At 41.3% G+C, this 24,515-nt stretch overlaps 3 protein-coding genes across 6 annotated transcripts in view; 1 reads left to right on the forward strand and 2 right to left on the reverse strand.

Moving 5' to 3' along the window:
• Nucleotides 1-181: 181 nt before the first annotated feature.
• On the reverse strand, nt 182-2,459 carry LOC147796647 (uncharacterized). The gene has a single exon (XM_087146986.1). The coding sequence runs from the start codon at nt 2,454-2,456 to the stop codon at nt 1,152-1,154; it is 1,305 nt and encodes a 434-aa protein (XP_087003112.1). The 5' UTR covers nt 2,457-2,459; the 3' UTR covers nt 182-1,151.
• A 6,602-nt stretch (nt 2,460-9,061) lies between these two features.
• LOC110984631 (betaine--homocysteine S-methyltransferase 1-like) lies at nt 9,062-13,507 on the forward strand. The gene is made up of 7 exons (XM_022244998.2): nt 9,062-9,288; nt 10,355-10,548; nt 10,939-11,133; nt 11,728-11,839; nt 12,095-12,288; nt 12,502-12,583; nt 12,798-13,507. The coding sequence occupies exons 1-7, from the start codon at nt 9,270-9,272 to the stop codon at nt 13,070-13,072; spliced, it is 1,071 nt and encodes a 356-aa protein (XP_022100690.2). The 5' UTR covers nt 9,062-9,269; the 3' UTR covers nt 13,073-13,507.
• Nucleotides 13,508-14,735: 1,228 nt separating this feature from the next.
• The window catches only part of LOC110984633 (intermembrane lipid transfer protein VPS13A-like), a 95,006-nt gene continuing 85,226 nt past the window's right edge, over nt 14,736-24,515 (reverse strand). For all 4 annotated transcript variants that reach the window (XM_087146223.1, XM_087146220.1, XM_087146221.1 and 1 more), the window contains 9 exons: nt 24,182-24,377; nt 23,629-23,704; nt 23,416-23,501; nt 22,961-23,038; nt 21,961-22,197; nt 20,773-20,921; nt 20,026-20,149; nt 19,163-19,222; nt 14,736-18,259 (listed from right to left, as the gene is read on the reverse strand). In XM_087146223.1, coding sequence (XP_087002349.1) covers nt 18,170-18,259; nt 19,163-19,222; nt 20,026-20,149; nt 20,773-20,921; nt 21,961-22,197; nt 22,961-23,038; nt 23,416-23,501; nt 23,629-23,704; nt 24,182-24,377 — 1,096 coding nt within the window. In that variant the 3' untranslated portion in view covers nt 14,736-18,169. The remainder of the gene's footprint in view (nt 18,260-19,162; nt 19,223-20,025; nt 20,150-20,772; nt 20,922-21,960; nt 22,198-22,960; nt 23,039-23,415; nt 23,502-23,628; nt 23,705-24,181; nt 24,378-24,515) is intronic.

A 24,515-nucleotide genomic window follows, 5' to 3' on the forward strand; every position in this document is an offset into this window, starting at 1 on the left:
TAACGCATTGAGCGAGCTGACGCGCCCGACAGAAACTTACCCACAATTCTCAGCGCGTCGTTAGCTGTGACCAATGATCTCCATTATAAAGACTAATGGCTGTGACCCCGGTTGACGTTTTCCTTCACTAAAGTCTGTGCAAAGCTATCGGCCAAGTGACGAGCGAACCTGAAGGCATGAGCATTTTTATTACACAACTCTCTTGCAATGCACCATGAACTTTACTATGTCAGTCTTGAGAGGAACTAGTCTTCACACTTCGTGAAGAGTCACGATTATAACCTTTATAGAAGTCGGGTTTCCCCAGCGTGTTGGGCAAAATTGCACGGAGAAGGGTAAATAAATTGGCCTCTTTCATGAGTCATCCATATATAATTGAAATCCAGGAGACCCGTTAAAAGGTTTTAAAATTTAATCTGCGAGAACGAAGATGGCGTAATTAGATCCAAATTATAGGTCTTCGTGTTCCGATTGGTCGTTCAACATAACAGATAAAAGAGACTTCATCTTTGCTGAAGCGTTGAGAAAACTAATTGTATTTATTTATAATCCTATCACTGAACCTGCTGCAACGATGACGGTGTGATTCTAAAAAATGGTTACTGCAAGTCCTTATTTAATCCCACAAATTCATAGATTTCTTTTTCTTTCAATGTTTGAACAGCGTAATGTAGATGTTACAATATGGAAACTTGTAAATTAGCGATACAGACGGTGCCCCTCATCCCCAACTTTGTAATATTTTTGCGAGGTGTAAATGTTTGAAGTACAAAAATGCCAAGGACATCTATCAGTCCTAATGTATAAAGGCCTTATTGGTCACGTCGTCGACGTGGAAGACTAAGCCAGTGACGAGCCTCCGCTAAAGTGACTTCATAATACGAGCAGTACTTCACAAGCTTCACATGGAAAAAAATATGACGTATATTCCGTCCATGAACAATATGGATATATCGTGCTGTATACATTAAGGTCCTCAACATCCAAGGTTATTCTTTTGTCTAATCATGTGCACAGTATTATTTATAATATTGAATTTAAAAATCTGGGCTTTAATAAGCTTTTTATTTCCTTTGTGGATAAAATTATGTAAATTTTGCAAGTAACAGGAGCATAAGATGATGCCAAAGTAAACATGTTAAAAACTCCCGTTAAGACGAGGAAGGGACAAATCTTTTCGTGTTCTGATACTGATGTTGCATTATGTGGACTGGGGTAGTAACTTGCTCCTGTGGACGAGGTGTATCGTACTGCGGAGCCTCATCACGGGTCAACTCCTCTCGTTTGTAATACGTATGCTGAATTTCAGCACTCTTTTTCAGCTCCAGTATTTCTGCGTAGTTGCCGTTTTCCTCGTCTTCATCCGCGCGGCGTTTCGATAAACCGGGAACTGGCTTGAGCTCCATGAACTCCTCATGTGACCACTCGGCTATCTGTTTCCTGGGTTTACTACGATGTCTCTCGCAGAGAAGGCAGATGTTACCGATGAGGGAAATGAAGAGCAAGGCAAGACTTCCTGACATGGCAGCAATCCAGGGGAATTTGTCCAAGAGAATAGATGGAGACTGGCAAAGATGACAAAAAGACAGGTCAGTCATTCTGGTGGTTGGCATTTCGTCCGGAAGCGTGACGGCTTCAGAGCTAAGCGTTACCACAGTCGATGCAATTTCGGTTTCCTGCCTGTCAGTGACTGTTGTATTGTTATTCGACTCAGTCATTCTAATCCCAGGCGTCGTCATGGTAAGCACGTTAATGGGCCCAATGCTACATGTGCGCGTCAGTCGCGGAAACCCGGCCGAGGATATGGAGAAATTAAACACTTTGCCGTCGTCGATTTTTTGAATTATTCTCTCAAACGACTGCATCTGTACATTGTTATCTACCATGGAAGTTATCCAATTGTAATCATAGTCACGTGTCAGACGAAGCGTGGTGACTGGTGGCTCTCCACGCTCAACTTTGAAGCTTAAATACTGAGCAGCCCCTTCCTTAATTGTGAATGATCCGCTTGGGAAACAGATTGGAATCGGAAAGTACAAGATGGTTAAATACAACCCAGCTGATACCGATATGGTCTCTTGATTCTTGACACTGCAGAAGTACATCCCACTATCTTCGTTGCAACTGACATTAGTGATATCTAGCAACACGGTTCTGGAGGCAGTGGAAGCGGACACTGAGTAGAAACCGTTGACGGCAAATTTTTCTCGCAAACTTTCGCCGTTTCTCGCTAACACCTCCTCCGTCGTTCCTTCCCTCGTCCACTCGACGGTGTGGCCCTCAGAGAGTCCGAAAATCTGGCATCGCAGCGTTACCGCGTCACCCTGCACGGGGTCGCCCCGTGGGGACACTTTTTCTATGTCGACTGAGACTCTTTGGGCGTCGACGCCTTGTTTCTCTGCACCAAGAACTAATGCCAAGCACAGCGCGCGCAGCATCCAACATCCTCGATCCATCTTTGTTAACTATGTGACTGACAACTAACCGCTTTTCTCTGCCACTCAACTGCCTGAGCAAGGAAATAGCAGTAGGTACCTAAAAGCTATCGCGCAGGAAGTATGTTACGCATGCGCATTCCTTCAAGGAAACTTCCATGGCAGTTTCCCACTGCACTCACAACCATTGCTGACGCAATGCCAAAAAAATACCATGCAGGAAATGTTTGCCCCACGCACCAATTTTCAAGGAAATGTTCAGGGCAGTTTACCTCTCAACTCAGCGGCACTTTGACTAAGCGTATGACAAATGATAACAAATATAAGATCACCTTGTGATTAGCGTGAAACTCAAGCATTTAACGTGTAATTTGTATCCTGTTTTGTAATCCATCAAGACTGACTAGGCCTGCTGGAGTTGAAATTTCCCACTGCAATAAGACCCACTGTGGAAATACATGCTAAATTTGTGCGTCCAATAAATTTGCTTGCATGAGTTGAAGTCTGAGGCGGACTGTTCAGGCGATTAGCTCAAATGCACGTTTTGTTGTGTAAATGGTGACCTTGCAAGCGACAATTTTATCACAGAAATTGTACACGTGACCGTAATCACACCCCAGTCTTTTCGCATTATGAAACCATGAGTTGAAGGACGCAAAAGAACCAGGAAGCTTTGGTGGAGTCTTATCAGATCGAGTCTTATCAGTTGTTCCACTCAACCTCAACAAGACGATGGTATCCTTACTGAGATCATTTATTCACTTTTGTTGTGTTCAGTTACGTTAACCCTGATTGAAAAGAGCCCACCATACGCGACCCTCAGAAAGTTGACAAGGACCAGTCCAGACGTGTGAGTTGGCTTATGTACAGTGTATTGCTAACTCATGTGCACTTAGTGTTGTAAGACAAGAATCTGTCTTGTCACCCAGAAATTTAATTAAAGGTCGTGTCTCGCTCGATCCTGCCACACAGGAATCAATTACTAGTCTCGAACCATTAACTGAATTTTCCGAAATTATAAAAACTTGCATTTACTTATTCGCAACCTCTTGTAAAGTATAACTGCCACATCTTTGGAATCTTTAATTGGATCAATAGGGCCATATTGTATAAAAAATATTAATCTATAATATCGCTCACGAGGCTTAAAGGCCGGTTCGTACCTTGGCCTAAAAGCGAAAACGAACACAAATTCGTGAGGTAACAATCGCTCTTCGAATTCGCCAAGTTGAACATTATTTCAACTCGAACAAATCTGGCTGCAAAGGTTTTGTGACGTCAAATTCACTGTGCTTTCGCATTCACCTGAAGCATGAAAACGCCTTGAGACTTAACTTTGACAAACAGATCTGATGATATCATAACGTTTCTTGTTGTCTGAATTTAATCTGCCCAGCTCCATACTCCGAGGTTACTGTTCAGTACTGTTAAACTGCATCAAGAGTTCTTTTGAAGTTTAGGCGACTTGGAGTGCTGATTAGTAAACCGCGTTCGTGTTTACTTTCAGGCAGAATTTGAGTCACGCGACCTATCTAAGGTAGCAATCATCAAGAAACATGACGTCCCCCATAGCAAAGTGTGTTTTGAGTGTTTTTACCAAAAACAAAGACAACTTTCAGTATAATACTAAGCACGTCATAGTCTACGTATTGTACTGACCGTCGGCATTATTTATGGTAACTGAACACTTGTGACACACTGTACTGCTATAGGAGGGCGCCATGTTTGTCGACGTTCGATACCCAAGGTCAACTGACTTAGCGGGCGTAAACTGTATTATTGAAGTAACACTGTCCAAAGGTTAAGGTCAGGGGAACATTAAATCTTCTGTTAAAATCATCTTCTAGACATGGTTTTGGTCAAATTTCTCTTACTTCACACTTGCAAAAAGTGTCAACGACAGCACTGAGTTATGTAGGATATCGCATTACGTTGGGCTTGCCGAAGTTCCTTGTTTCTCCAGTGATAAATGATTACATTGAGCCAACTGTTACTGAACAGCACTGCCTTAGAAGTGAAGAGCATACTGGAATGAACAACAGAAGGAGCGTTGGTGTCCAGCTGAGAAACACGGTTCCCGTGGTGCTGAATCGCTGTTGGCCGTTTTCAAATGCGATTCCTACTTGATTTTGATCAACAATGCGCCGTGCCTGACGTCGGGCGACTTGTAGGATATAAAAATACAATGCAAAGATAACTCTAAGCGAAAATGTGAGTGTGGAAATAGACAAATAAACGAAAATTTCATCTTCAGAATGATCGCAACGATAATGGGTTTGCAGGGATACTTCGCATTGGAAATTTGCACCATATAAAACTACGTGTTCCAATAAAACTAATGTCCACAGGGCCCCGACAGTATCTTTGGTCCTTAGAGTCGTCATTATATGCGGATATCGCAGTGAATGGATGATGGCAATGACCCCATCGATCGTCAACAGAAGCAGTGACATAATGCTTCGTGTTACCGAAGTTGGATACCAAACTTTTTCAGTGATGAAAGGTTGATAACGTAAATAAAGTGACGTTCACATATGCTGTGATGAAGAGCTGAAACGCGTCGCTAAGCACGTTTAATTCAAAATTGAAGTTACCTTTGACTGTCATTTATTCTATTTACATTTTACACGAAACGTTCAAGCAAATTTGTGCACGGTTTAAACCAAAAAAATCTTTTCGTATTGTGTGAGTATAGAGGATGTAATTTCTGCCCTATATAAACAGAGGACGTTAATGGGGCTGTCCAGTTCGAAACGGTTTCCAACGCTCTGACAATTTATTTTATTTGTTTTTTTGTTAAACGTTACGAGATCTACTGGCTGAGGACGGCTTTTCTACTTCAGTGAGGCAATATCGTTGCCATTTATGATAATCAACATCTGGTAACCTCCAAATGCCTTATACTGCCACAACTATGCAATGTGTAAATGAACAAAAGGGGAGGGGTTGCGTTCTGCTGGGGCATATAAAGACGCGATCATATTATATAGCTGTTCTGACAAAGTTCCCCACTGATTCAACTTCAACAATCATGCAATAAACTCACTGAGTTGACTCAGGAATTATAAGTGTCAGGAATCAAGCGGATGCATCATAGTTGTAACTGATTTGTCTTCTGTCCCTCCGATCTTGGCTGAAAACATATTACCTAGAATGGAACCTCAAAGTTGATCCCTGATGGCGCGCTTCCGGAACCCTTGGACAGGAAAAATAAGTATTCTTGCGTTCAGCTACTTCGTAAAAATTCTACTCGTACAAGGGTCTTTTGTAAAATATTTGATAGCATGTCAATTATGGAAACTGAAAACTAGACCTAAAAGGAAATAGGCCTACTCCTGCCAAAAATTGACTCATCACTTCCGACACTTTAAAATGGATGAAGTGCAGTGCAATTCGGTAGTCTCGCAAGCAGACGAACAGTAACGAAATTAAACTTTGTGGTAGTCTTTCGGTAAAAGCCAAAATAAAACTGACCAAATTATTTTAAGGATTTTGCAATTTATAAGGAAATCAACTTAAAGCAATAGCGGCTTTTACGAAAGATTTAATGTAGGCCCTATAATCTAACCTTTTCTGACAAAAACTGCGTCAGGTCAACTGACTGAATCTAGAACCCATCGACTGCAGGTACAGGTAAATCTTTGCAGAGTTGTACAATCTTGTTTTCACGTAAGTACGGGGAATAAAAACAAACGTTCGTGAACAAGGAGACCAAGGAACGATACTGTCGGAAGTGAAAGGTTCTTAATGAAATTCGTTTTTTACGCATCCCGAGGTGACTTTTCCTACTATTACTGGGGGAGACAAGGGAACAATACGACACGAGTGTTTCATTGGGTGGTTTCAGGTTAGGAATCTGTCTTCCTAAAATTGTCGAACGTGACAGGACGGCCCAAGTAAAATCCCCATAGGCAGACAACGCGAGGGTTCTGGAATGTCTCTGCATAACCTTTTACTTTCCAGGATCTCTTCAAACTCTTCAAAAAGGAAAATGCCGTGACCAGGATTCGACCACAATGCAATGTCCTTATCACCAGCCGGCACTTGTTGTGGCATATTCGTTTGACCTGACAAAAGTTTCTTACAGTATTTCAAATATTTAGCTGTGTTTACATATTTCGTGGAAAATTTTTAAAATGTAATGCACTGTATGCATGGGTACTGGGTGGAAAATACAGAGGCGCACATTACGTTGTACCCCTCTGTGTACGACTGAAGCCCACGGCCAGTAAGAAATTCGTTCCGAGCATAATGTCCAAGTCCTACTTTAAGCTATCAAAATTAACGTGACGATAAAAGGTCAACATATACCGTGACCTGTAAAATCAGAACTAATCGTAAAGCAGTAAAGACATGCTTGATAACAGCCTATGCTCAAACGATGATGAGAAGAATAGGCCTATATATGCGTAAAGAACACCATTTTTGTTCAATAACACCCATGCGGATTTTCAAAACTTTTCCCAGAGAGGTTCTTCAGGGACTTTTTAAGGACATAAGGGACATTCCAGGTATTCAAAATAGTAGAAATAATTTCAGTTGAAATTCTTTCAAGGTAGAACTCTAAATTTGCCCGTACAAATTACGGTATGTCTACATACTCTCGATCCATTTTTCCAGTGATATATTAATCTTGTATTCCGTGGCTGTCCTTGCCAGACAAATTAGCCCCAAAATGAAATATTCCACAGTATTTTCTTATCCTGTTCTTTTTCTTAACATTTAACACTTTTTCATTCCTAATGTGCGATCTCTACAAAACAAGTTCAAAAGCGCAGAAGAAAAAGGGAGAGAAGCTTTTGTTAGCCTATGGGTCTTCTCTACCCTTGGCACCCGGCTGTTCACTCTCCCACTGCCAACTCCAACTGACACCCTTGAGTAAGCACACACTCAGGTCATGCAGTACCAGGATCCAGTGCAGCATCCATTGTTCCCGCCTTCACTGTTCCCGCCTCAGCGCTTCACCCAGCTAAGTCCTACATCTGGATCCTTCTCTACACCATATAAGCTCCACTCCCACTCAAAATCCTGCAGTCTCCTGAAGATGGACAGAGTACACTATAAGAAAGGTCGAGTTATTCCCCGGTTCTTCTCAGAACCACACATACTCAAGAAAGAGATTTATCTATGGTGTAACCACAATCGTTTTTTATTCACATTGTTCTTTCACCATGAAAACCTTCAAGTCCAAAGCTTTAAAAAGTTAAAAATCGAATTTCAAATGGTAACGTTTATGTAATTAAAAATGGCTACTAAATACGACATATTCCTCAAAGTCGGTCGGCAGTAACAAATTCCCTGTGATTGAGCGAGGAGCAAAAGGTTTTTGTCTTGGTACGCAAGTCGTGAGCACAAGGGGACGTCTCGATCACGTCCTTCAAATACATGTAAGTTGGTAAAAACCCAAAACCGGTCAGGGCAACGTCTTGAACTGCACAGGCGCACAAACTCTGTTTAACTGAATTGAAGAAGTGGCGTAGCTAGGCTTTTACTGGGGCCATGTTGAATATCCATTCATCCGTTTTCTTTCAGTGGGGGGAGGGGCACCTGATGAGGGGAGCACCGGGAATGGGGGTGGGTGGGCACGGTGTCCCCGGCCCCTCGATTCTTGGTTATACGCCACTGAGAAGGGACCACAAATCAAAACATGCGAGCAAGGTGCCTCGCATTTGAGAAAGCAGGGCTCAGAGACCCTGGTCTGCGCTAAGTGGAGTGCCCTGTGTTGGTATTGCCGTTTTTTCCCGACAAAATTAACTTTGGTGAACTCAAAACCCCGCGACTCTTCTATGTTTACCATTCGTGAAAGAATCCCTCCCCAACGCATCCAGGCTATAAGAGAAACAAACGCGACGCACGACACGACGCAAAGCGTCGTGTGTACCAACGCAATGGCAAGAAGGCGACGGTTCGACCGACGCCACGACGCAAGGGAGCTGTCGTGCCGTTGCGTCGTGTAGTTGCGTCGCCTGGAGGGAGGCTAAAGAAAGAGAGAAATGTGTGTCGTAAATAATACACCATAGTTGTGCCATTGATCTTTTTAAATGCTGGCGATTACAGTCTCTCTTTAAGGGGCCAGTCCACTAATTCAAGCCCGATTGAAAACAGTGTAAAATCAGCACCGTTCAGGGCCCTATAGCATGCACGCCAACATCCCTGAGATTTCTGAAACACAAATGAAATTCTTGTCACTTATCTTTCAATTTCTTTTCAATTTTTTGTGGGTTAACCAATTACATTTTTAATTATTCCCACAAAACAAAATCACCCCCCAAAAAAGTGATTTTTCGGAAGTCTGATTGCAGCCATTTTTCAAGTGGCAACCCTCAACTTTCTCGGGCACTTAGGACCATTTTTCAACCGTAGTTTTTAGCCATTCTGCTCTCACATGAAAGCTCAAAGACCCAGGGAGTTGATCCTGGCAACGATTCACATAATCTCACCATTTTGGGGGCCAAACAATCTCCTTTTTCAAAAGATACTGCGGGGGCACTTTTGATGCTAATGAGCTGGCCAGAAATTCTCACTTGAATTAGTGGTCTGTACCCTTTAGCTTTGTTATCGGCGGGTCAAAGTTCGGAAAAAGTTCGGTCATCTGGAACCAAACAAAGCATGTAGGCTTGGCCTTGATATACATGTATGTATAAGATAGATTGATAATATAGAACGATCAACCGTGGAAGGAATAAGGGGTCAACTGAACCGTCACTCAGCGTGAACTGATATTTAATGTTATAAAAATATACTACAGGGGGCGTGTCAGGGCAAGATTGAGTCCCAACACCTTGCGGGAGCTGGAGGTCTTCACATGCACGCAGAGCAAGTATCTTTAGCAGGATGTCGAGCCAGAACAAAGGTAAAGGGTACTTCCAGAACTGTCATTACTGTAACTTGTAAGGTTTATACACGTACAAACCGTTGTGATAGCCAAGTCTCGTGGATCCAACCGTGGATCCAACATACTCTTCCATCACAGCAATTTGTGCAACCAAATTTCATACATGCCTTCTTGGTGAAATCAGATGGGGAAGTTTATTCACCTTATGTCCTGATTAACATGGTGAAATTCTTGCCGTATTCCTAAACGTACAGTATCAATTTGATTCCCGTAATGAGGTGGTACCAGGTGATTTTTGGGGTCGAAATGAAATCGTAGAATATAGTCTGGTTCTTTGAATTTAACGTTTTCAAATAAATGCACTACGTTGGGGAATACGACTGAAATTTGGGACGCCGCGAAGACGTCTGTGACACGACAGTGACAAAACAGCCTCGCTTTAGTACAGTGCAAGTGGAGCAAACTTCGTCTGGAGTGGGAAAACGGCAAAAAAGGGCAATTTTTTTTCCTCAATTGAGAAAAGGGCGAGTTTTCTACAGTTAACAGTAGTGAACACACCGGTGCAATTTCAGCTCATAAAATCAAGCGGATGTTTAGTTATGCACCCGGATATCCCGGATAACTTTTTCGAAAGAAATCCTCTGAATCGGGACAGGGCCCAGTATACGACAGAGGGGTATTCGTCAGGCCCTGTTTACGGGTCTAGAAATTTGGTTGCACAACTACCTGTGATGGAAGGGAAAGTTGGCACAATCAAAACAGCAAAAATGTGTTTATGGGAGTTTTACATGTACATGGCTATCAGTCTGTTTGGTTTGTGAAAACCTTACAGTTCTGGAAATAGGTAAAGGGTTGACCTGTAATCTGGTAATTGTGTGCTTACGAAGTTTGTAAGATGTGGAATGCATTCAGTGAGAGCACGTAAGATTCGTTATCGTCCACTGCATTCCGAATATATGTAGGCCTATGATAATGTGATATAATTTTATAATAAGTCTTTACACGTCAAGCAACAGCTAGTTGGGAATTGGTGGTTACACAGTGAATGTTCATTATGGCCTTTGTGAACTTGTTTTTGTCGCAGGAGGACTTTTGGAGCGATTGAAAAATGGAGGGCGAGTCATATGTGCCGAAGGCTACTTGTTTGTGTTTGAGCGTCGCGGGTATCTCAAAGCTGGGGCCTTCGTCCCAGAGGTAGTTCTGGAACATCCAGAACTTGTACGGCAGCTGTATCGCGAGTTTGTTCATGCTGGGAGCGATGTTGTCTTGGCATTCACGGTACGTTTATGCAGTCTTTTCTGTAGTCTTTTGGGGGAATCGTAACTACTGGGGCGTAATCCAAGTCTGTGTTCCCAGAATTCATGCAGTGCCATGACAAATTCTTGATACTGGTGTAAACGTTGCATTGGAAAAGCTCACCGTTTTAGTGCATCACAGCTCTCCCATAATTTGGAGGCTTATTCATCAAGGCATAATGACCGCTGTCCAAAAAATTATTTAATAATGTCCTATTAAACGATGATTAAAACAATTATTACCTGATAATAAAGCTGATTGAGCACAAATGACCCCCCTCCCCACCCCAACAAGATCATTCTAGTGTCACCAAATTTGTCGTAAATGCCCTTTGGAAAAAATCATCTTCTGGATGCCAATTCTTTGTTGTAGTACTATGCCCATCGTGAAAAGCTAGCCTTGATTGATCGAGACAAGGATTTAGAACTGATGAACAGACAGGCCTTACGTATTGCAAGAGAAGTAGCCAACGAGACAGGAGCACTCATGGCTGGGAACATCTGCAATTCAACATTATTCGACTCAAAGCATCCAGATTGTCAACCGAAAATCGATGGTCTATTCAAGGTAAACCATCTGCATTGTCAGCTTAATGCTGTCAAACAACCACCTTTTGGATCAAAACATTTTTGTATTATTGTGTGATGCGATTTGTGGCAGCAACAAAACCATGAAAAAAGTACTATAGTTGCGTTGGAACTGAAAAAATTTGACGGTTATTATGAATATTTAGATGTTTTTATTGAAGCTGAAATTTTAAAGAAACAACTTGCAAAAATGGGGAGAAATGAAAAGTTGTTACCATGTTGGTCAACCTCATTGATCAACACAGAAGCGACAGGAAATAAAATGCATACTGCAATCAAAGTGTTTCAGATATACAAATGTGCAGACAATAAAAAACGGGAGGAAAGTTGAAAAGTGACCACGCAGATCTACATGGAATTTAGTAACTTTAAATTCCCCCGTGTATGGAGGAACTCGGGTTGGCATTGTAGTTCCCCTTTAGCTTTACACCTTCGTGACTTGAGTCTTCCATATGCCTGACTTGGGTTAGAAGCAAACTCATCCTGTAAATTTTTCTCTTGCTGCTATGTGGGTTTAATCTCCACAATGTTCACCTGAGGTTTTTTTCCCCAAATTTCCCGACCCCCCTACCAGGAGCAGATAGCATGGGCAGTGGAGGAAGGAGCTGATTTCATCGTGGCAGAGACATTCGGTGACCTCGGGGAAGCGATGATTGCTCTAACAGCAATTAAAAAATATGGCAAAGGTAATAACAAAACAACACAACGTGCTTGCTGTTGAACATTTATGATCAATTGATAAGAAAAGCAACTTTTGTCTACTAACAATTGGATTGCGGAAAAATTGGCAAATAAATTCAGTGTTTGTCAGAAACGTGGGAGAAAGGTGGAATTAACTCACAAGTCTGAAACGACTGAACACTTGATCTCTTTTTATTTGCACATCAACCCCCAAACTTCCACAGCAATATTGGCTGACACATTTTCGTCTTCCAATGCAGGCCTTCCTGCCGTGATCACTATGTCTCTCTACCGCAATGTGGTAGACGGTAAACTTTGCACTCTGGACGGTGTGGAAATGTGCGCAGCGTTCCAGCAGCTTGAGGTTGCTGGTGCCGATGTGTTAGGTTTGAACTGTGCTCGGGGTCCAGCCACTACCGTGCCACTTCTAAAAGAACTCAAGAAGGTGCTCAAGGTAATTCATCCCACTCTGGGAAATATATTTGCAAATCACTGTCAGCCGGTTAAAATGTCAACTTCACAAAATGTCAATGTTATATCAATCATGGTTGAATAATTACAAACGAAATCATTTTCTAATTTTGTCCTTGTTGTAAACATGTAGGTCCTTGTTGTAAACATGTAGGTCCTTGTTGTAAACATGTAGGTCCTTGTTGTAAACATGTAGGTCCCTATTGCCGCTCTTCCTGTAGTTTATCGCACAACTGAGGATGCTCCAAACATGCAGGTGTTGAAAGATCCGTTGACTGGTAGGTGAAAGGGGGAATATCTGATTAATTCACTAGTTATTGGAACTTAATGTGTAACTCCTAATCTGTCACAGACATCTGTTTGCATATGCAGAGCAAAGGTTGTATCCTGAACTAGTCTAGCCTTTCTGTGGTGAAAAAAAATACGATTTGAAATACAACATGAAGTAGCTGTACGGGGTAAACAATGCTGTTTGTATTTTTTATGACGCAGGAAAGCAACTTTTCCCAACCAATTTGGACTGCGCCGCCTGTACTCGCGATGACATTGTGGCATTTGGGCAAGAGTGCCTTGATCTTGGCATCCAGTATATGGGCCTGTGTTGTGGGAATGCGGCTCACTATACACGTACACTCTCCGAAACCATAGGTCGACAACCACCAGCCTCTAAATACAGCCCAGACATGTCAAAGCACTTTGCACTTGGTGACAACGAAAAGCTACATAAATACAACCAGGTCCATGTCAAGGGCATTGTCATGTCATAAATGGAAAGAGACAGGATTGAAAACGATGTCAAACTTAAAGGTTGGGCGATAGAAAAATAATACCCCACTATTAAAAGGCGATGGGCCGACCCTATTCTGATTCAGAAAATCGCTAAGATAACTATGTAGTAAATCTAAGTAAGTGTAAACAAAATTTTAAGTTCCCTCAATAAAGAAGTTTGGCTGTCAAGGTTGGCTCAGTGCTGTTACATCAATGTACCATCAAATTTGACTTATGGTCAAGTCGATAGGTGGTTATGTCCATTGGCGCTGTCTTTTTTTATCAACTACTGGGTTTCTATGATGAGGACTCAATTGTCCAGTGTGTGCTTCAGGAAGGTAATGATAGAACAGTGTTTTTTGGTATGTGACCCGAGGGCACTCTGTTTGTCTCTCCTTATCGGAATACAAGTAGGGTCTAAATGAAGAACACCATTCGCTGTCACTCTCTCAGAAATTCTTCAATGTCTCTTGGTTCAAATTGTACTGATTGTCAGTGTCACTACAACTTCACAAAGTAGCAGCCTCAAAACGAGGCGTTTTTGGAAGTGGCCCATGCTTTCCAGTCCAGTCTAACTGCATGTCTATTGAAATTGCAATAGACCTACAACATAATCATGTCATGCAGTGTTTACCGCGGTGCATTGTGGGTGAAAGGTGGGGATGTTGCAGGAATGCGTTGACGTGACACGCTATGTGTAACGTATACTATATGGCTTGAGTATCGACCTGGTCCATTGAGTTTATCAAGCACTCAACGAATGCCAGAGCTGCATTTTTTAAAACTTCCCTTGGGACGGCAAAAGGCGACAGATGTCCGTGAGAAACAAGGCAATCAAAGCGAAGTCCAAGTGGACCTCTGTATGCAGTGTACATTTTGTAGGCGGAGACAAAACTTACGATGTACCGGATCCAACGATTTTCCCATGGACAAGTGAGCGGGAGGAGATTGTTTCCCAGTAAAATGAACAAGAAGAGGCACCTTTTCTTTTCAGACATGATTTGGGAACTTCCTACATGAAACTCTTTCTCATAGTTTTGCAGGTACAACAGAGGAGAACTACCTAACTTCTTATGGAAATCTTTGCCTATTTTTCCATCTGTGAACGCTGATGAGCTTAACTTAGCAAGGCTAGCATGCCAGCCCAAGCATGCATAGGGCCTACCTGCATACACTCGAGCATGTCGGGAGACAAGCCCGCTTTTGTACTGGTCCTAGTTGTTCGCCGCTGCTTGCATATTGAACTCGAACTTGAAGCTTGTTTTGGCTGCAAGATTGGCAGTGGTTTTAGGTTTGCAGTAGCAGGAAAGTTTCTTCGTCGTTCATTTTGCCGGGAAACAACCTCCTCCCGCTCACTTGTCCATGGGAAAATCGTTGGATCCGGTACATCGTAAGTTTTGTCTCTGCCTACAAAATGTAGACTGCATACAGAGGTCCACTTGGACCTTTATCAAGTTCCGATTGACTCACACTTAGTAATTACCAGCCGTAGTAAGTATAATTTGGACTCGGCCTGACTTCCAACTACAGCCACATTTGACGTACATGTAGCCAAAGTGCAAAGTGTTTAGGTGTGCATTGCAGTTTGATGAATGTGAGCTTACTGAAGGCCCTAATGCTCCGTCCACCACCTTCATCAGCAAAGACACAATGGGAATGCTCTACAGCAGCTTCAAGATTTATTTCCAATATACAGTTTTCTAATATTGCACACAATTGCTTTTACAAGTTACTGCAAAGAGCAATGAAAAGTATTAAACATACGAACTGAAAAAAAGAACTTTCCTAGGATAGGTCATAACGCTAAATTCAGGGTAATGGTAGTACAGAAATGGATTACGCTTATCAATTGTGAAATTTCAAATCATGATTTTACCTGACTTTTCTGTCCTTAACTTTAAACTGCACAGGGCTGAGAATACATCCCAGCGCAAGACTTCCTATAAGATTTCCTTACAATCCTCAATGGTCCAATATCAATACAAGTTTTTAATACTGCCTCGGGAAATACAGGCTTGAATCTTGCCCCTTTCTTAGATACAGTATTTCAGCAGTTATGATGACGGCAAGTAAACGTCAAAGGTGCAGTTTTCGTTGTTGAAATGGTGACACAACAATGAACATCAAGCACATGACTCTGAGTTGGTTTGGCTTTTGATACACAACAAAGGTTATTGTACTTTTTCAGCCTTACAAAAACTTTCCTTGAGACTGGACCCAAACTTAAACTTCATCATGTTAACAGAACAAACTTTTGTTTAGGCCAGGTCAACTTACAAGAAAAACTGTTACATTTTACTAAAACGAATAAACAGAAACCAAACTGCTGACAGTATACCTTAACAGATGCCTGCATAAGCCCCCTTCTGGTACCATATTTATGCTGCTGCTATTTGCACCAGTTACAAACAAGGGAATATTTGGAATAATCCAGCAACTATCTGAAATATGCTTAACAAGTAATCAGTTCAATATGACAGCTATTCACAATATAATCCAACAGCCTATAAAGTGTTGTCTGTGTAAAGGAATGGCTGTGACTTTCCCTTATTCAAACTTAAGAACCTTGTGCTGTATTTTTACAGTGCACCACGCTTCAACAAGTCACATTATCAATATGGTGTCCAACCAGTCCCACCACGGGAGGGAGAGGGGGTCAGGATTTTGGTTCCAAACACTTATGCCCCTGAAAGTTGCCGAAGTCAGATGTCTTGTCCCTGTCATACTATGGTGAAATTCAAAATCATTTGTTTGAAATCACCAACTCAAACTGCAGATGGTAGGGAAACCCCATCCATCAATAAGGGCACTAGTCCCCCGATTTGTGTCCTAATTATGCTTTGGGATAGGAGGGGTGTAATACTTTTGTAATTTGCCTGATCTCAAACCATTCATTCATATGAGGATCTGACCTACAACACTTGCTAATGATACTAGTCAAACAAAGACTACACCACAAAAACACAAAACATCTTGATTTTCAGTTAACATTACAGAATCTCATCCCAACAAGATTACAAGAGACACTGATCCTCAAAGGCCAATGTATATAGGATTGCATGTGTATTTTGTGAGGGCATTAATTAAAACTACAGTACATTGAACACTCCCAACCTACATAAGTACAATTTGAAACATCTCAGAATTGGGATTGTCAATACACAGTCAACAATAAGTGAACTACAATGCAATATTACAAGACTATTGGAACTCAAAAGCAATACACGTTTGCACAAGGTGATTCAGTTCAAATTTTTACCTGAATAATACATTTTTTGGCCATTGTTTAGGTAATAATTGTTGATATTTCACCTTAGGTCACTACCTCTAGCTATGAGCAGAACTTGCGGCAAATTGTTAATATTTCTTACACACTGCTACCACATCTTCCAAATGCAAAGAATTTCAATAAAAACTCACAAACAACCTAAACATGCTGGCCAGATCATGAAATGACCGATAAATGGTTCTAGGTTGTAGTTCTAATTGAAGAAACAAACTCTACTCAAAGAGGCACTCCTTATGAGTTAAAAAGAGCCATGTTGGTGGGGAGTGTTCATTTTGTTGGTAGCAACGCGTCCCTTGTGTGCATGTCATTGTCGTTTGCGAACCAGTGAAGTGCATTTCCGACCAAAGGAGCCTCCACTGCTAGGAAAATTGCGCCCTCTTTTGGTCCAGCTCAGGGCTTGTTAAAATTTCATGGATAAATTAGTGCTGACAGGAAACAATGCTTATTCAAAAGAAACATTTAGCATCTTTAAACACATCTATCTGTTAATATGTTAAACGTCACATTTAAAACCAATCCATATCATTGAATGTTGTTTAAGAATTGATTAAAATGCATTTAAAAGTGAAAACAAAACCAGCAAATACAAAGACTAAAAGTTAAACATCTAACAATTTCACCAATGTTACAAATAGTTAACTTTGCTTTCTGCAAACAGCAGGAATGAACAGTGTTTGATTACATAAATGTGTCTACTGTATCTCAGTACATGTGAAGTAATCAAAATTGAAAACAAAATAGAAATGGCCATGAAAAACACTGTTTCCCATGACCTGTGGGAAACTAAAGAATTTGGCCAAACGTTGATCACACAAAGTACATGTAACTGTGTTATCAAGGTATACATTTAAGAGCCAGTTTCCTGCAAAGAACAACTACAAAATAAAGATTTCAACTGAATGGCGTTCCAGAGTCTACTATGACCATACCATGATTTCTTTTAATATTTAAGTCAATAGTTAATTTGACCAAGACATACAGACAAAAGTAATGTTATTTAATGTTAGGGTCATTATATGTTGTTAATCTTGTTAAAAGCAGCAAGCATTTCAATAATATAAAGCATATATCTGGGTTACTTACTGTTGTCAGAGTGGGCAAATACCAACAGTGACTGTTAACATTTAGTAAATACCATAGCAAAATAATGGAATGAAAACTGACACACTAAGTGCTTTCCTCTTGAACAACGACATATTTCTGTGATCTCTCTTAAAGTTACCAAAGAGTATACTCAGTCCTCCAACGCTCAGTGGAAAGGTGAATTCAATTTTGATTCCGAGTACAATTACATATATTAATAAAGTACTTTTAACTATAATTTCATGCAAGTACAGTACTGTTGTCATTTAAGAATGGTTCAAAATAGTCTTTGGCCACACAATTTGCAACTGAAGCAGAACAACACATATTTCAATATTACCATCACGGTACATCACAGGGACATTTAACAGAATTCTTGACATACACTTTACAGTAGTATCTCACTGTACCATACGCTTCCAAACAATCATAAAAAGTAAACAGACTACCTCATAGTAAGGGTAGCTACATATGGACTCATTTCAGGTGTTGGATATTATCACGGAATTATTTGTCTCTGCCCAACTTTTGCAAATGGGCGTAGTGTCCAAGGTACACTGTTGCTTTTTTTCCTTACAGTTTATATCTTGTTGACTTATACAATGATTACATACATTACAATGTACATGCATAGATTTATGCATACACTGTATCTATGGAATTGATGCTGGTGTGAGACTCGCATACCTTGGAACTGCAGTGTAATGAGCCTGGGTCTTGCCTATCAGTGGTCTACGTCTGTCAGGAAGGCGTCAACGACAGGGCTATCCAGGCTAGTTTGGTTGAGAGCCACCTGAAGTTTGGTCAGCACCCACTGTTACAGTGGAAACCAAAATGAAAGAGAAATATTTATTTTCATTGCTCTTCAAAGTTCCAAGTTCAAAGCCATAACCCCAAATTGGCAACCAACCAACCAAAAAGGTACACATTTCATAGATAGTGGTTCAAACACATGTATGATTGATAATGTTGACACTAGAAAGATACACAATCTATACACTAAAAATAGTCCTAGATAGTCAAAAACAAACATGCTGATACCTTTAACATTTAAATTTAACATTTTCTTGTATTCCACAGTAATGACAAGGGGGCATTGAGTTACTGGGACTATGAATGTTTTCCAATAACAGTAACACCTGTTTAATAGACGCTGCACTGGTACATAATAGCTAAACTCACAAACTGAATATTGTGTATCACAAATGACCACGCACAACAACCCCCCTCGCTTCACTTAAACTGAAATTCAGCGGATGCAAACTGGATTTAATCCAATCTGTTATTGAACTGCCAAGATCTGCAAATAGAACAGACTCTCCGCCCCTTCCCCCATCCCTATTGGGTCGTGAAAATGACCGGGCTCTTTTGAGGATGAGCTTGGCTATCAAAGGAATGGTAAACCCTTGTCAAGCAATGCAAACATCTATGTTCCTATGGAAAATGAGGGAAAACTCATACAAGACGAACCAAGCGTTGCTAAGCCAGTGTGACGCTTTTACACCTTTCCAGACATCTGTCAGCACTGCAACACATACAGCAATATGCCAAGGTCTTTGTTTATACATTCTGTTTGAAAAGCTAGTGACCCTAGACCCCCAAGACCCAACGACACTGAGCGAGAGCAACTCATGAAATACGGCAGAATTTATGAAAATTCTTGGCATTAATTCCTGCGAAATTTCTCCTCCTGCGAGAGCTGATCCTAACAACTCACCTGTGCTGTCTCCTCGTCATCACATCGAATTTCTCTATTGACGATATCCGAACCCTCTGGCTGTAGAGTAAAAAAATCAGGTCATTAAATCAAGAAAACTTGCAACAGTACAAAATGGAGTGATGAATACGCCCATACTAACCAAAGCGGCACTCTTACAAGGAACCTGTTACCCGCATCAGGTGTCAAAATATAAGTTTCTCAAAATTCTCAATTTCCGTCACTAGGACGTAGGATACTAGTTTTTTACTTGAGCAATTTATGATCTATGACAGTGAGTAACAAGTCACCAGAGCCATGTTTGAGTTAAAAGAATCTTGAACAATGTAAAGCAACAGGAACCTTTTACATTTTGCAATTACTGCACATACTGTGTATTTTTCATCAGGATACCTCATTTGCACTGAGTGCGTTACATATGGCCAATGTGATGATTAACTTGTCAACAAATTAGAGCATGGCAGACATGTCCCCTTGAACTGGTGATGTTTACAATGCCTTAAATGACCATGTCACCTGCAACTTTGTAAACTTCAACTCTACCACCAACCATTTTCATTAATGCACCATCCACGCATCAACACAAGCTATTGTCCATCCCAGCATGGTGCAATACATGTACATGTACGGTACAATACCATAGAACTCCTTGTCGAAGGTACCCATGTACCATGAAAATGGAACTGATCTTATCAATTCAAAGTCAACATACATGTAAGTGTTCAGGGAGAAAATAAACACCAATTGGATCCTGGCATAACTCTAGTGCAGAAAGTCAATATAAGGCTTGGATGTTTGATAAGGCTGTTAATCAGCTTGAACAATTTTGTTTTCAATACGAAGGAGTCCACTTTGTAACTTACCTGGACTTTGTAGATGATCTTGTTTGGTCCCAGTGTTGGATCTCCAATCAATGAATTGAAGAGATCGCATTGCTCCAAGTCCCAGCCACCCCACCATCGACATCTCTCCAATACCAGGATTCTCCTGACACACAAATGACAAATCAGTCAGTCAAGAGCCAAATGGTCTAACATGTTAGGATGCTATCATAGAACAGCGCTTTCAAAAACTGCTGACACATGTTACAAAAATACAAGTACTGGCTGGCTTCAAGTAAGGCGTGTTCAGTATGTTGCAAATTTGCAGCGCGACTATTTAATCTGATGACACAGTAGATCATATTCACAAGGAAGCCATTTTGATCATGTTCCCTGAATCTATCTTTGTACTCTGTAAAATGGGGCGGTACCAGACTATTTTGGGTTTCATGCCTAAGTTTCATTATCTTAAAATGTTGTTTAAAACATTCAGATATAGTAAAGCATATATTTCAAATTATTCATCATCTTACACTGATGTACTGGTTGTCCTTGACACTGATGCAGTCCTTGAAGACACAATGCGGTTACCGGTTATTTGCCTAAAATACCCAGTTCCACCTCGAAAAAACTTTTGAAAGTTTCAGTGAAAACAAAGGTTCAACTAAAATCAGTGTGCCAATGGGCATCCAGAACAATGAGGAAATTCAAGATGTAGTTTTTGAGAGCTGCATGGAGGCCTAGCTGCATTGAAAAAGAGGCACCAATGGGACAGATATGCCCACTTACTTGTCGGTGAGGAGGACTACATCTGGTGTACTGTCTGAGGTGACCACAGCATGAAAGAAGTACACATCAGTCTGATACAAGTCGGATCGACGGATCTTATGCAGTATGGAGTTACCCTTGGCTTCATACAATGAGTATGGCTCCAGACCCTTCATAAATCAAAAAAATGGTTTAAATTTGTTTACATTGACTTCTACTGCTTCCTTACCTTTCTTTTTAATAACAATTTGTTAAACAAGTAGATGGTTTACAATGACTCATTATGCAGACTCTTCTTTGAAAAATCACTTAGTGACACCATGCACAGCGTAGAGGAAGAAAAGGCTTGGTCAATGCAAATCTTTACTGAGCCTTTACGTCTTCCCCCCTGATCTAGCAAATATTGGCAACCATATCTATCGTTGAATTGATATAAAATGTTTTAAAAAATGGAACACATTACACAAAAAGTAAGGAGGGAAATATTCAATCCAACAAAGAATGTTAAAAATGGTCATTCACTGCATAATATAATAGGAGACAAACAGATGCTGGTTACACTAACCCCAATGACAGCATATACAACGTGTACCTTGCAACACTAACCCTAGCCCCTCCTCAATCCTCCAAAATCCTTTGGGCGGTTTTGGAGGACAGAGGGAGAATGGCAAAAGTTCATGGCTGATTGTGAAGGATGCCATGCGTGGAGACTGTGGATTAGACCTTGCCTTGTTGTTGCTCAGTCATGCATACATTCAATATTTCTTTTGAATCAACTGCACTGCTCAAGAATGCCATTCGCACTGCCTCAGCATAATGACAGGAATTGCCAGAGGATTTTGAAGGATTAAGGATAAACCAGGCAGGCACACCTCCAAGTAACATTTTCAAGACATTTTGGAAGATTTCGGAGGATAGAGGAGGGTTCCTAGCAAAAATCGCCCGGGGGTTACGGTTAATATGCAATGCTGTAATTTCAATGTGCCATCCAGAGATACTTCACTTCACGTTACATATTACTGCATCTTGTGCATCTAATGAACAAGCAGGGTGAACGATTTCCAGCAGTACAGCACCTTTAGACAAGGAAGTTCCTGGTGGTGCATCTTAAGAATTATTTACTACCATCTCTGGGAAGATCTTTCTCAAATGTTTGGTCTAGTGTGTCCTTATTATCACCTAGCAAATACCAAACTCCTCTCAACTTACCACACTAGGATTGATAAACCTTGGGATGCGCATCCTGATGACGATGTTCTCTCCCAATTCTGTGGCTCTCTCAATTCCATCCAAGATGACAGTCACCCCATCCACTAAGCTACCTGCTGGCTTACTGAGAAGGCCCAAGAGGCCCTTACCAATCCCCTTGAAGAAGCCCTTTAGGCCCCCGTCATGGGCCCCCTTGATGGGGCTGGTGAAGACCCCGGACAGACCCATGACAAAACCCTGAAAATGGGCAGTCAAAGGAAATGATTTCATGAGCTTGCTGTTAACCATGCTATGCCACAAGGCATGTACACATGTAGAGATTTCCTATGTTGGAATGCAGAGGGCATGTAAACACATTCAGATGAATTCAGTAGAGTGTAACGTCTCCACTCATCATCTGGGTTAAGTGACTCCTAGTCAGTATGCACCATCACTGAGGTTCAAACTAGTCTGTGAAGGTTGAATCCCGTGCGTCGCCCTCAAGTGGCTGTATATCGAGGCCAGGCTTGTAGCAAATATTGCTCTGTCTTAAGATTTCAAAGGAGCAATTATGCTGTAAGAAATTTTGCATCATTCTTGAGCAGATGACAATGATGGGTCAGCATTTGAAAAGTTCAACTTGGTAGTGGACAGCAGTAGTAATATTTTCTCGTTTCAGCACAAGTTCCTTGTGTAATAATGCTGTTGGAAGGTGATTAATCACAGCTACACCACAGCAATAAGCCAATGGTCTGAGAAACTACAAATGAACGTACTGAAATGATCATGACTAGGAGCACTGCTTATCAGATAAGTATAAATGGCTTCACAAAGCTGACACAGGCAGATTCAGGGGGCCAACAGAACCCCCCCCCATTTGTTTGAAAAAAGTAATTGAGAAAAAAAGCAAATGGGGGGAGTCATTATGCTCCCTTCCCAAAGTGGGGGAAAAAGCCCTGAAATTTAGCATCACCCCTTGGAAAGGCCATCAAAATTTCACAGGTTGAGATCATTATCTTACCATGACAAATCCTTGGCCTGCATACAAGAAGGTCTTGGGCAGACTATCAGGGTGACGCTGCATTCGCTGCAATCGCCTCTGCCCAAAAGAAACAAGAGCAAAAACTGAACCAAGGCATGGAGTGGAATGCCTCTCTGTCCCATCTTTTCATCACAATCTAACCCTAACTCTCTCAGAATGATTCGTTATTCTCTGGAGCCATCATATACCACAACTGTTGTCAACTGTGGTGCTGGGAGAATCTGGTACCAGTGTACTCAAGCCCGACACAGTGCAGCGCCAATACAACACATCTTCCTAAAACTCGGTTACTCGCATTACTGTTTGGGGTTATGTGACTTGTGTAAGTCTGCACGATGGGTACGTCTAGCAAACTGAACGTAGTGTGGTGTGGTGTGAAATTAAACAGGGTACAAGGGGAGCTTTTCAGTGAAATCAAGTGGCTTTTTGCCTACCCTCTGGTAATCGTCATCAAAGGACAGGACGGCCAGTGCTCTACCTAGGGTACCAGACAAACCAGAAAGCGTGTCGGCAACACCACCTGCAGCCAATTACAATTAGATTCAGTGAGTAAGGGAATGAAACAAATGATAAATTGATCTGGATTGTAACAATTACAGGAACTGAGCACACTTTCTAAGATGACTCAGTCTTCCAATAGGACTCACCAACAGTGTGTCCTAGAAGACTCTGAACACCTTTTGCAAGACCCTCGGCAAACTCTCCTGGACCCTGGATAGCACCCTACGTTAAAGAAAATAAGATAGAGTAACGATATTAGTTACATGTAATTAGCTTATCTTTAGAATAGTCACCAACATGTGAACAGTATATTGTGTAGAATAATTAATGTTATTTCAGGTAAATTGAAGTTGCTGTGATAGCCTCCACTACTTGATATTTTGCTCAATGCACAGCATGTAATCTCAAACTGTTTGGATGAGTGAGCCTCGAACTTGAATTCAGCACATGCAAAACCAAGGAGACGACAGCTTTACCTTAAAGAGATAAGAGAAATTTTCAAGACCAAGCTTGTGCCCCTTCTAGTCTAAATACTCCTTGATGGAATACTAAGTAGCCACTCTGGGTGTTCTATTGTTAACAGGCAGGCCAATGTGCAAGGATGTTTTCTAGGTAGTCACCTGATGTTACACCCAAACTCTACATATGAATACACCTCCATAACAATTTGATAAAGCAAAACAAAAAACTTGAACCTACCAGGTATGGCTCATAGAAGAAGTCACTGATACCCTCCTTGACGCCTCTGAAGAGACCGTAGGGATTGCCCAAGACATCCAGGCCAAGGATGAAGACATAGGCCTGCTTGATGCCTTGAGAGATGTAGTGACCTTTGACATCTTCCAGCAGCTGGTCAGGGGTCAAAAGGATGTTGGTTCTCTCAAAGAAGGCCAGTCTGGTACCAGAGAAAAGTGTGAAAGGTAGTCAGGGTACCATATACTTGCTTCCTGCTCAACCACTTTCCATTAATGAGACAGTTCAGTATTCCAACAGCATATGCCCAGAACAAAGTTATTTGGGAACAGCTAAACAT

This window comes from Acanthaster planci, linkage group LG15 (assembly GCF_054643075.1).
Source record: "Acanthaster planci isolate LZ-2023a linkage group LG15, COTS_SCS, whole genome shotgun sequence".
NCBI lineage: Eukaryota > Metazoa > Echinodermata > Asteroidea > Valvatida > Acanthasteridae > Acanthaster > Acanthaster planci.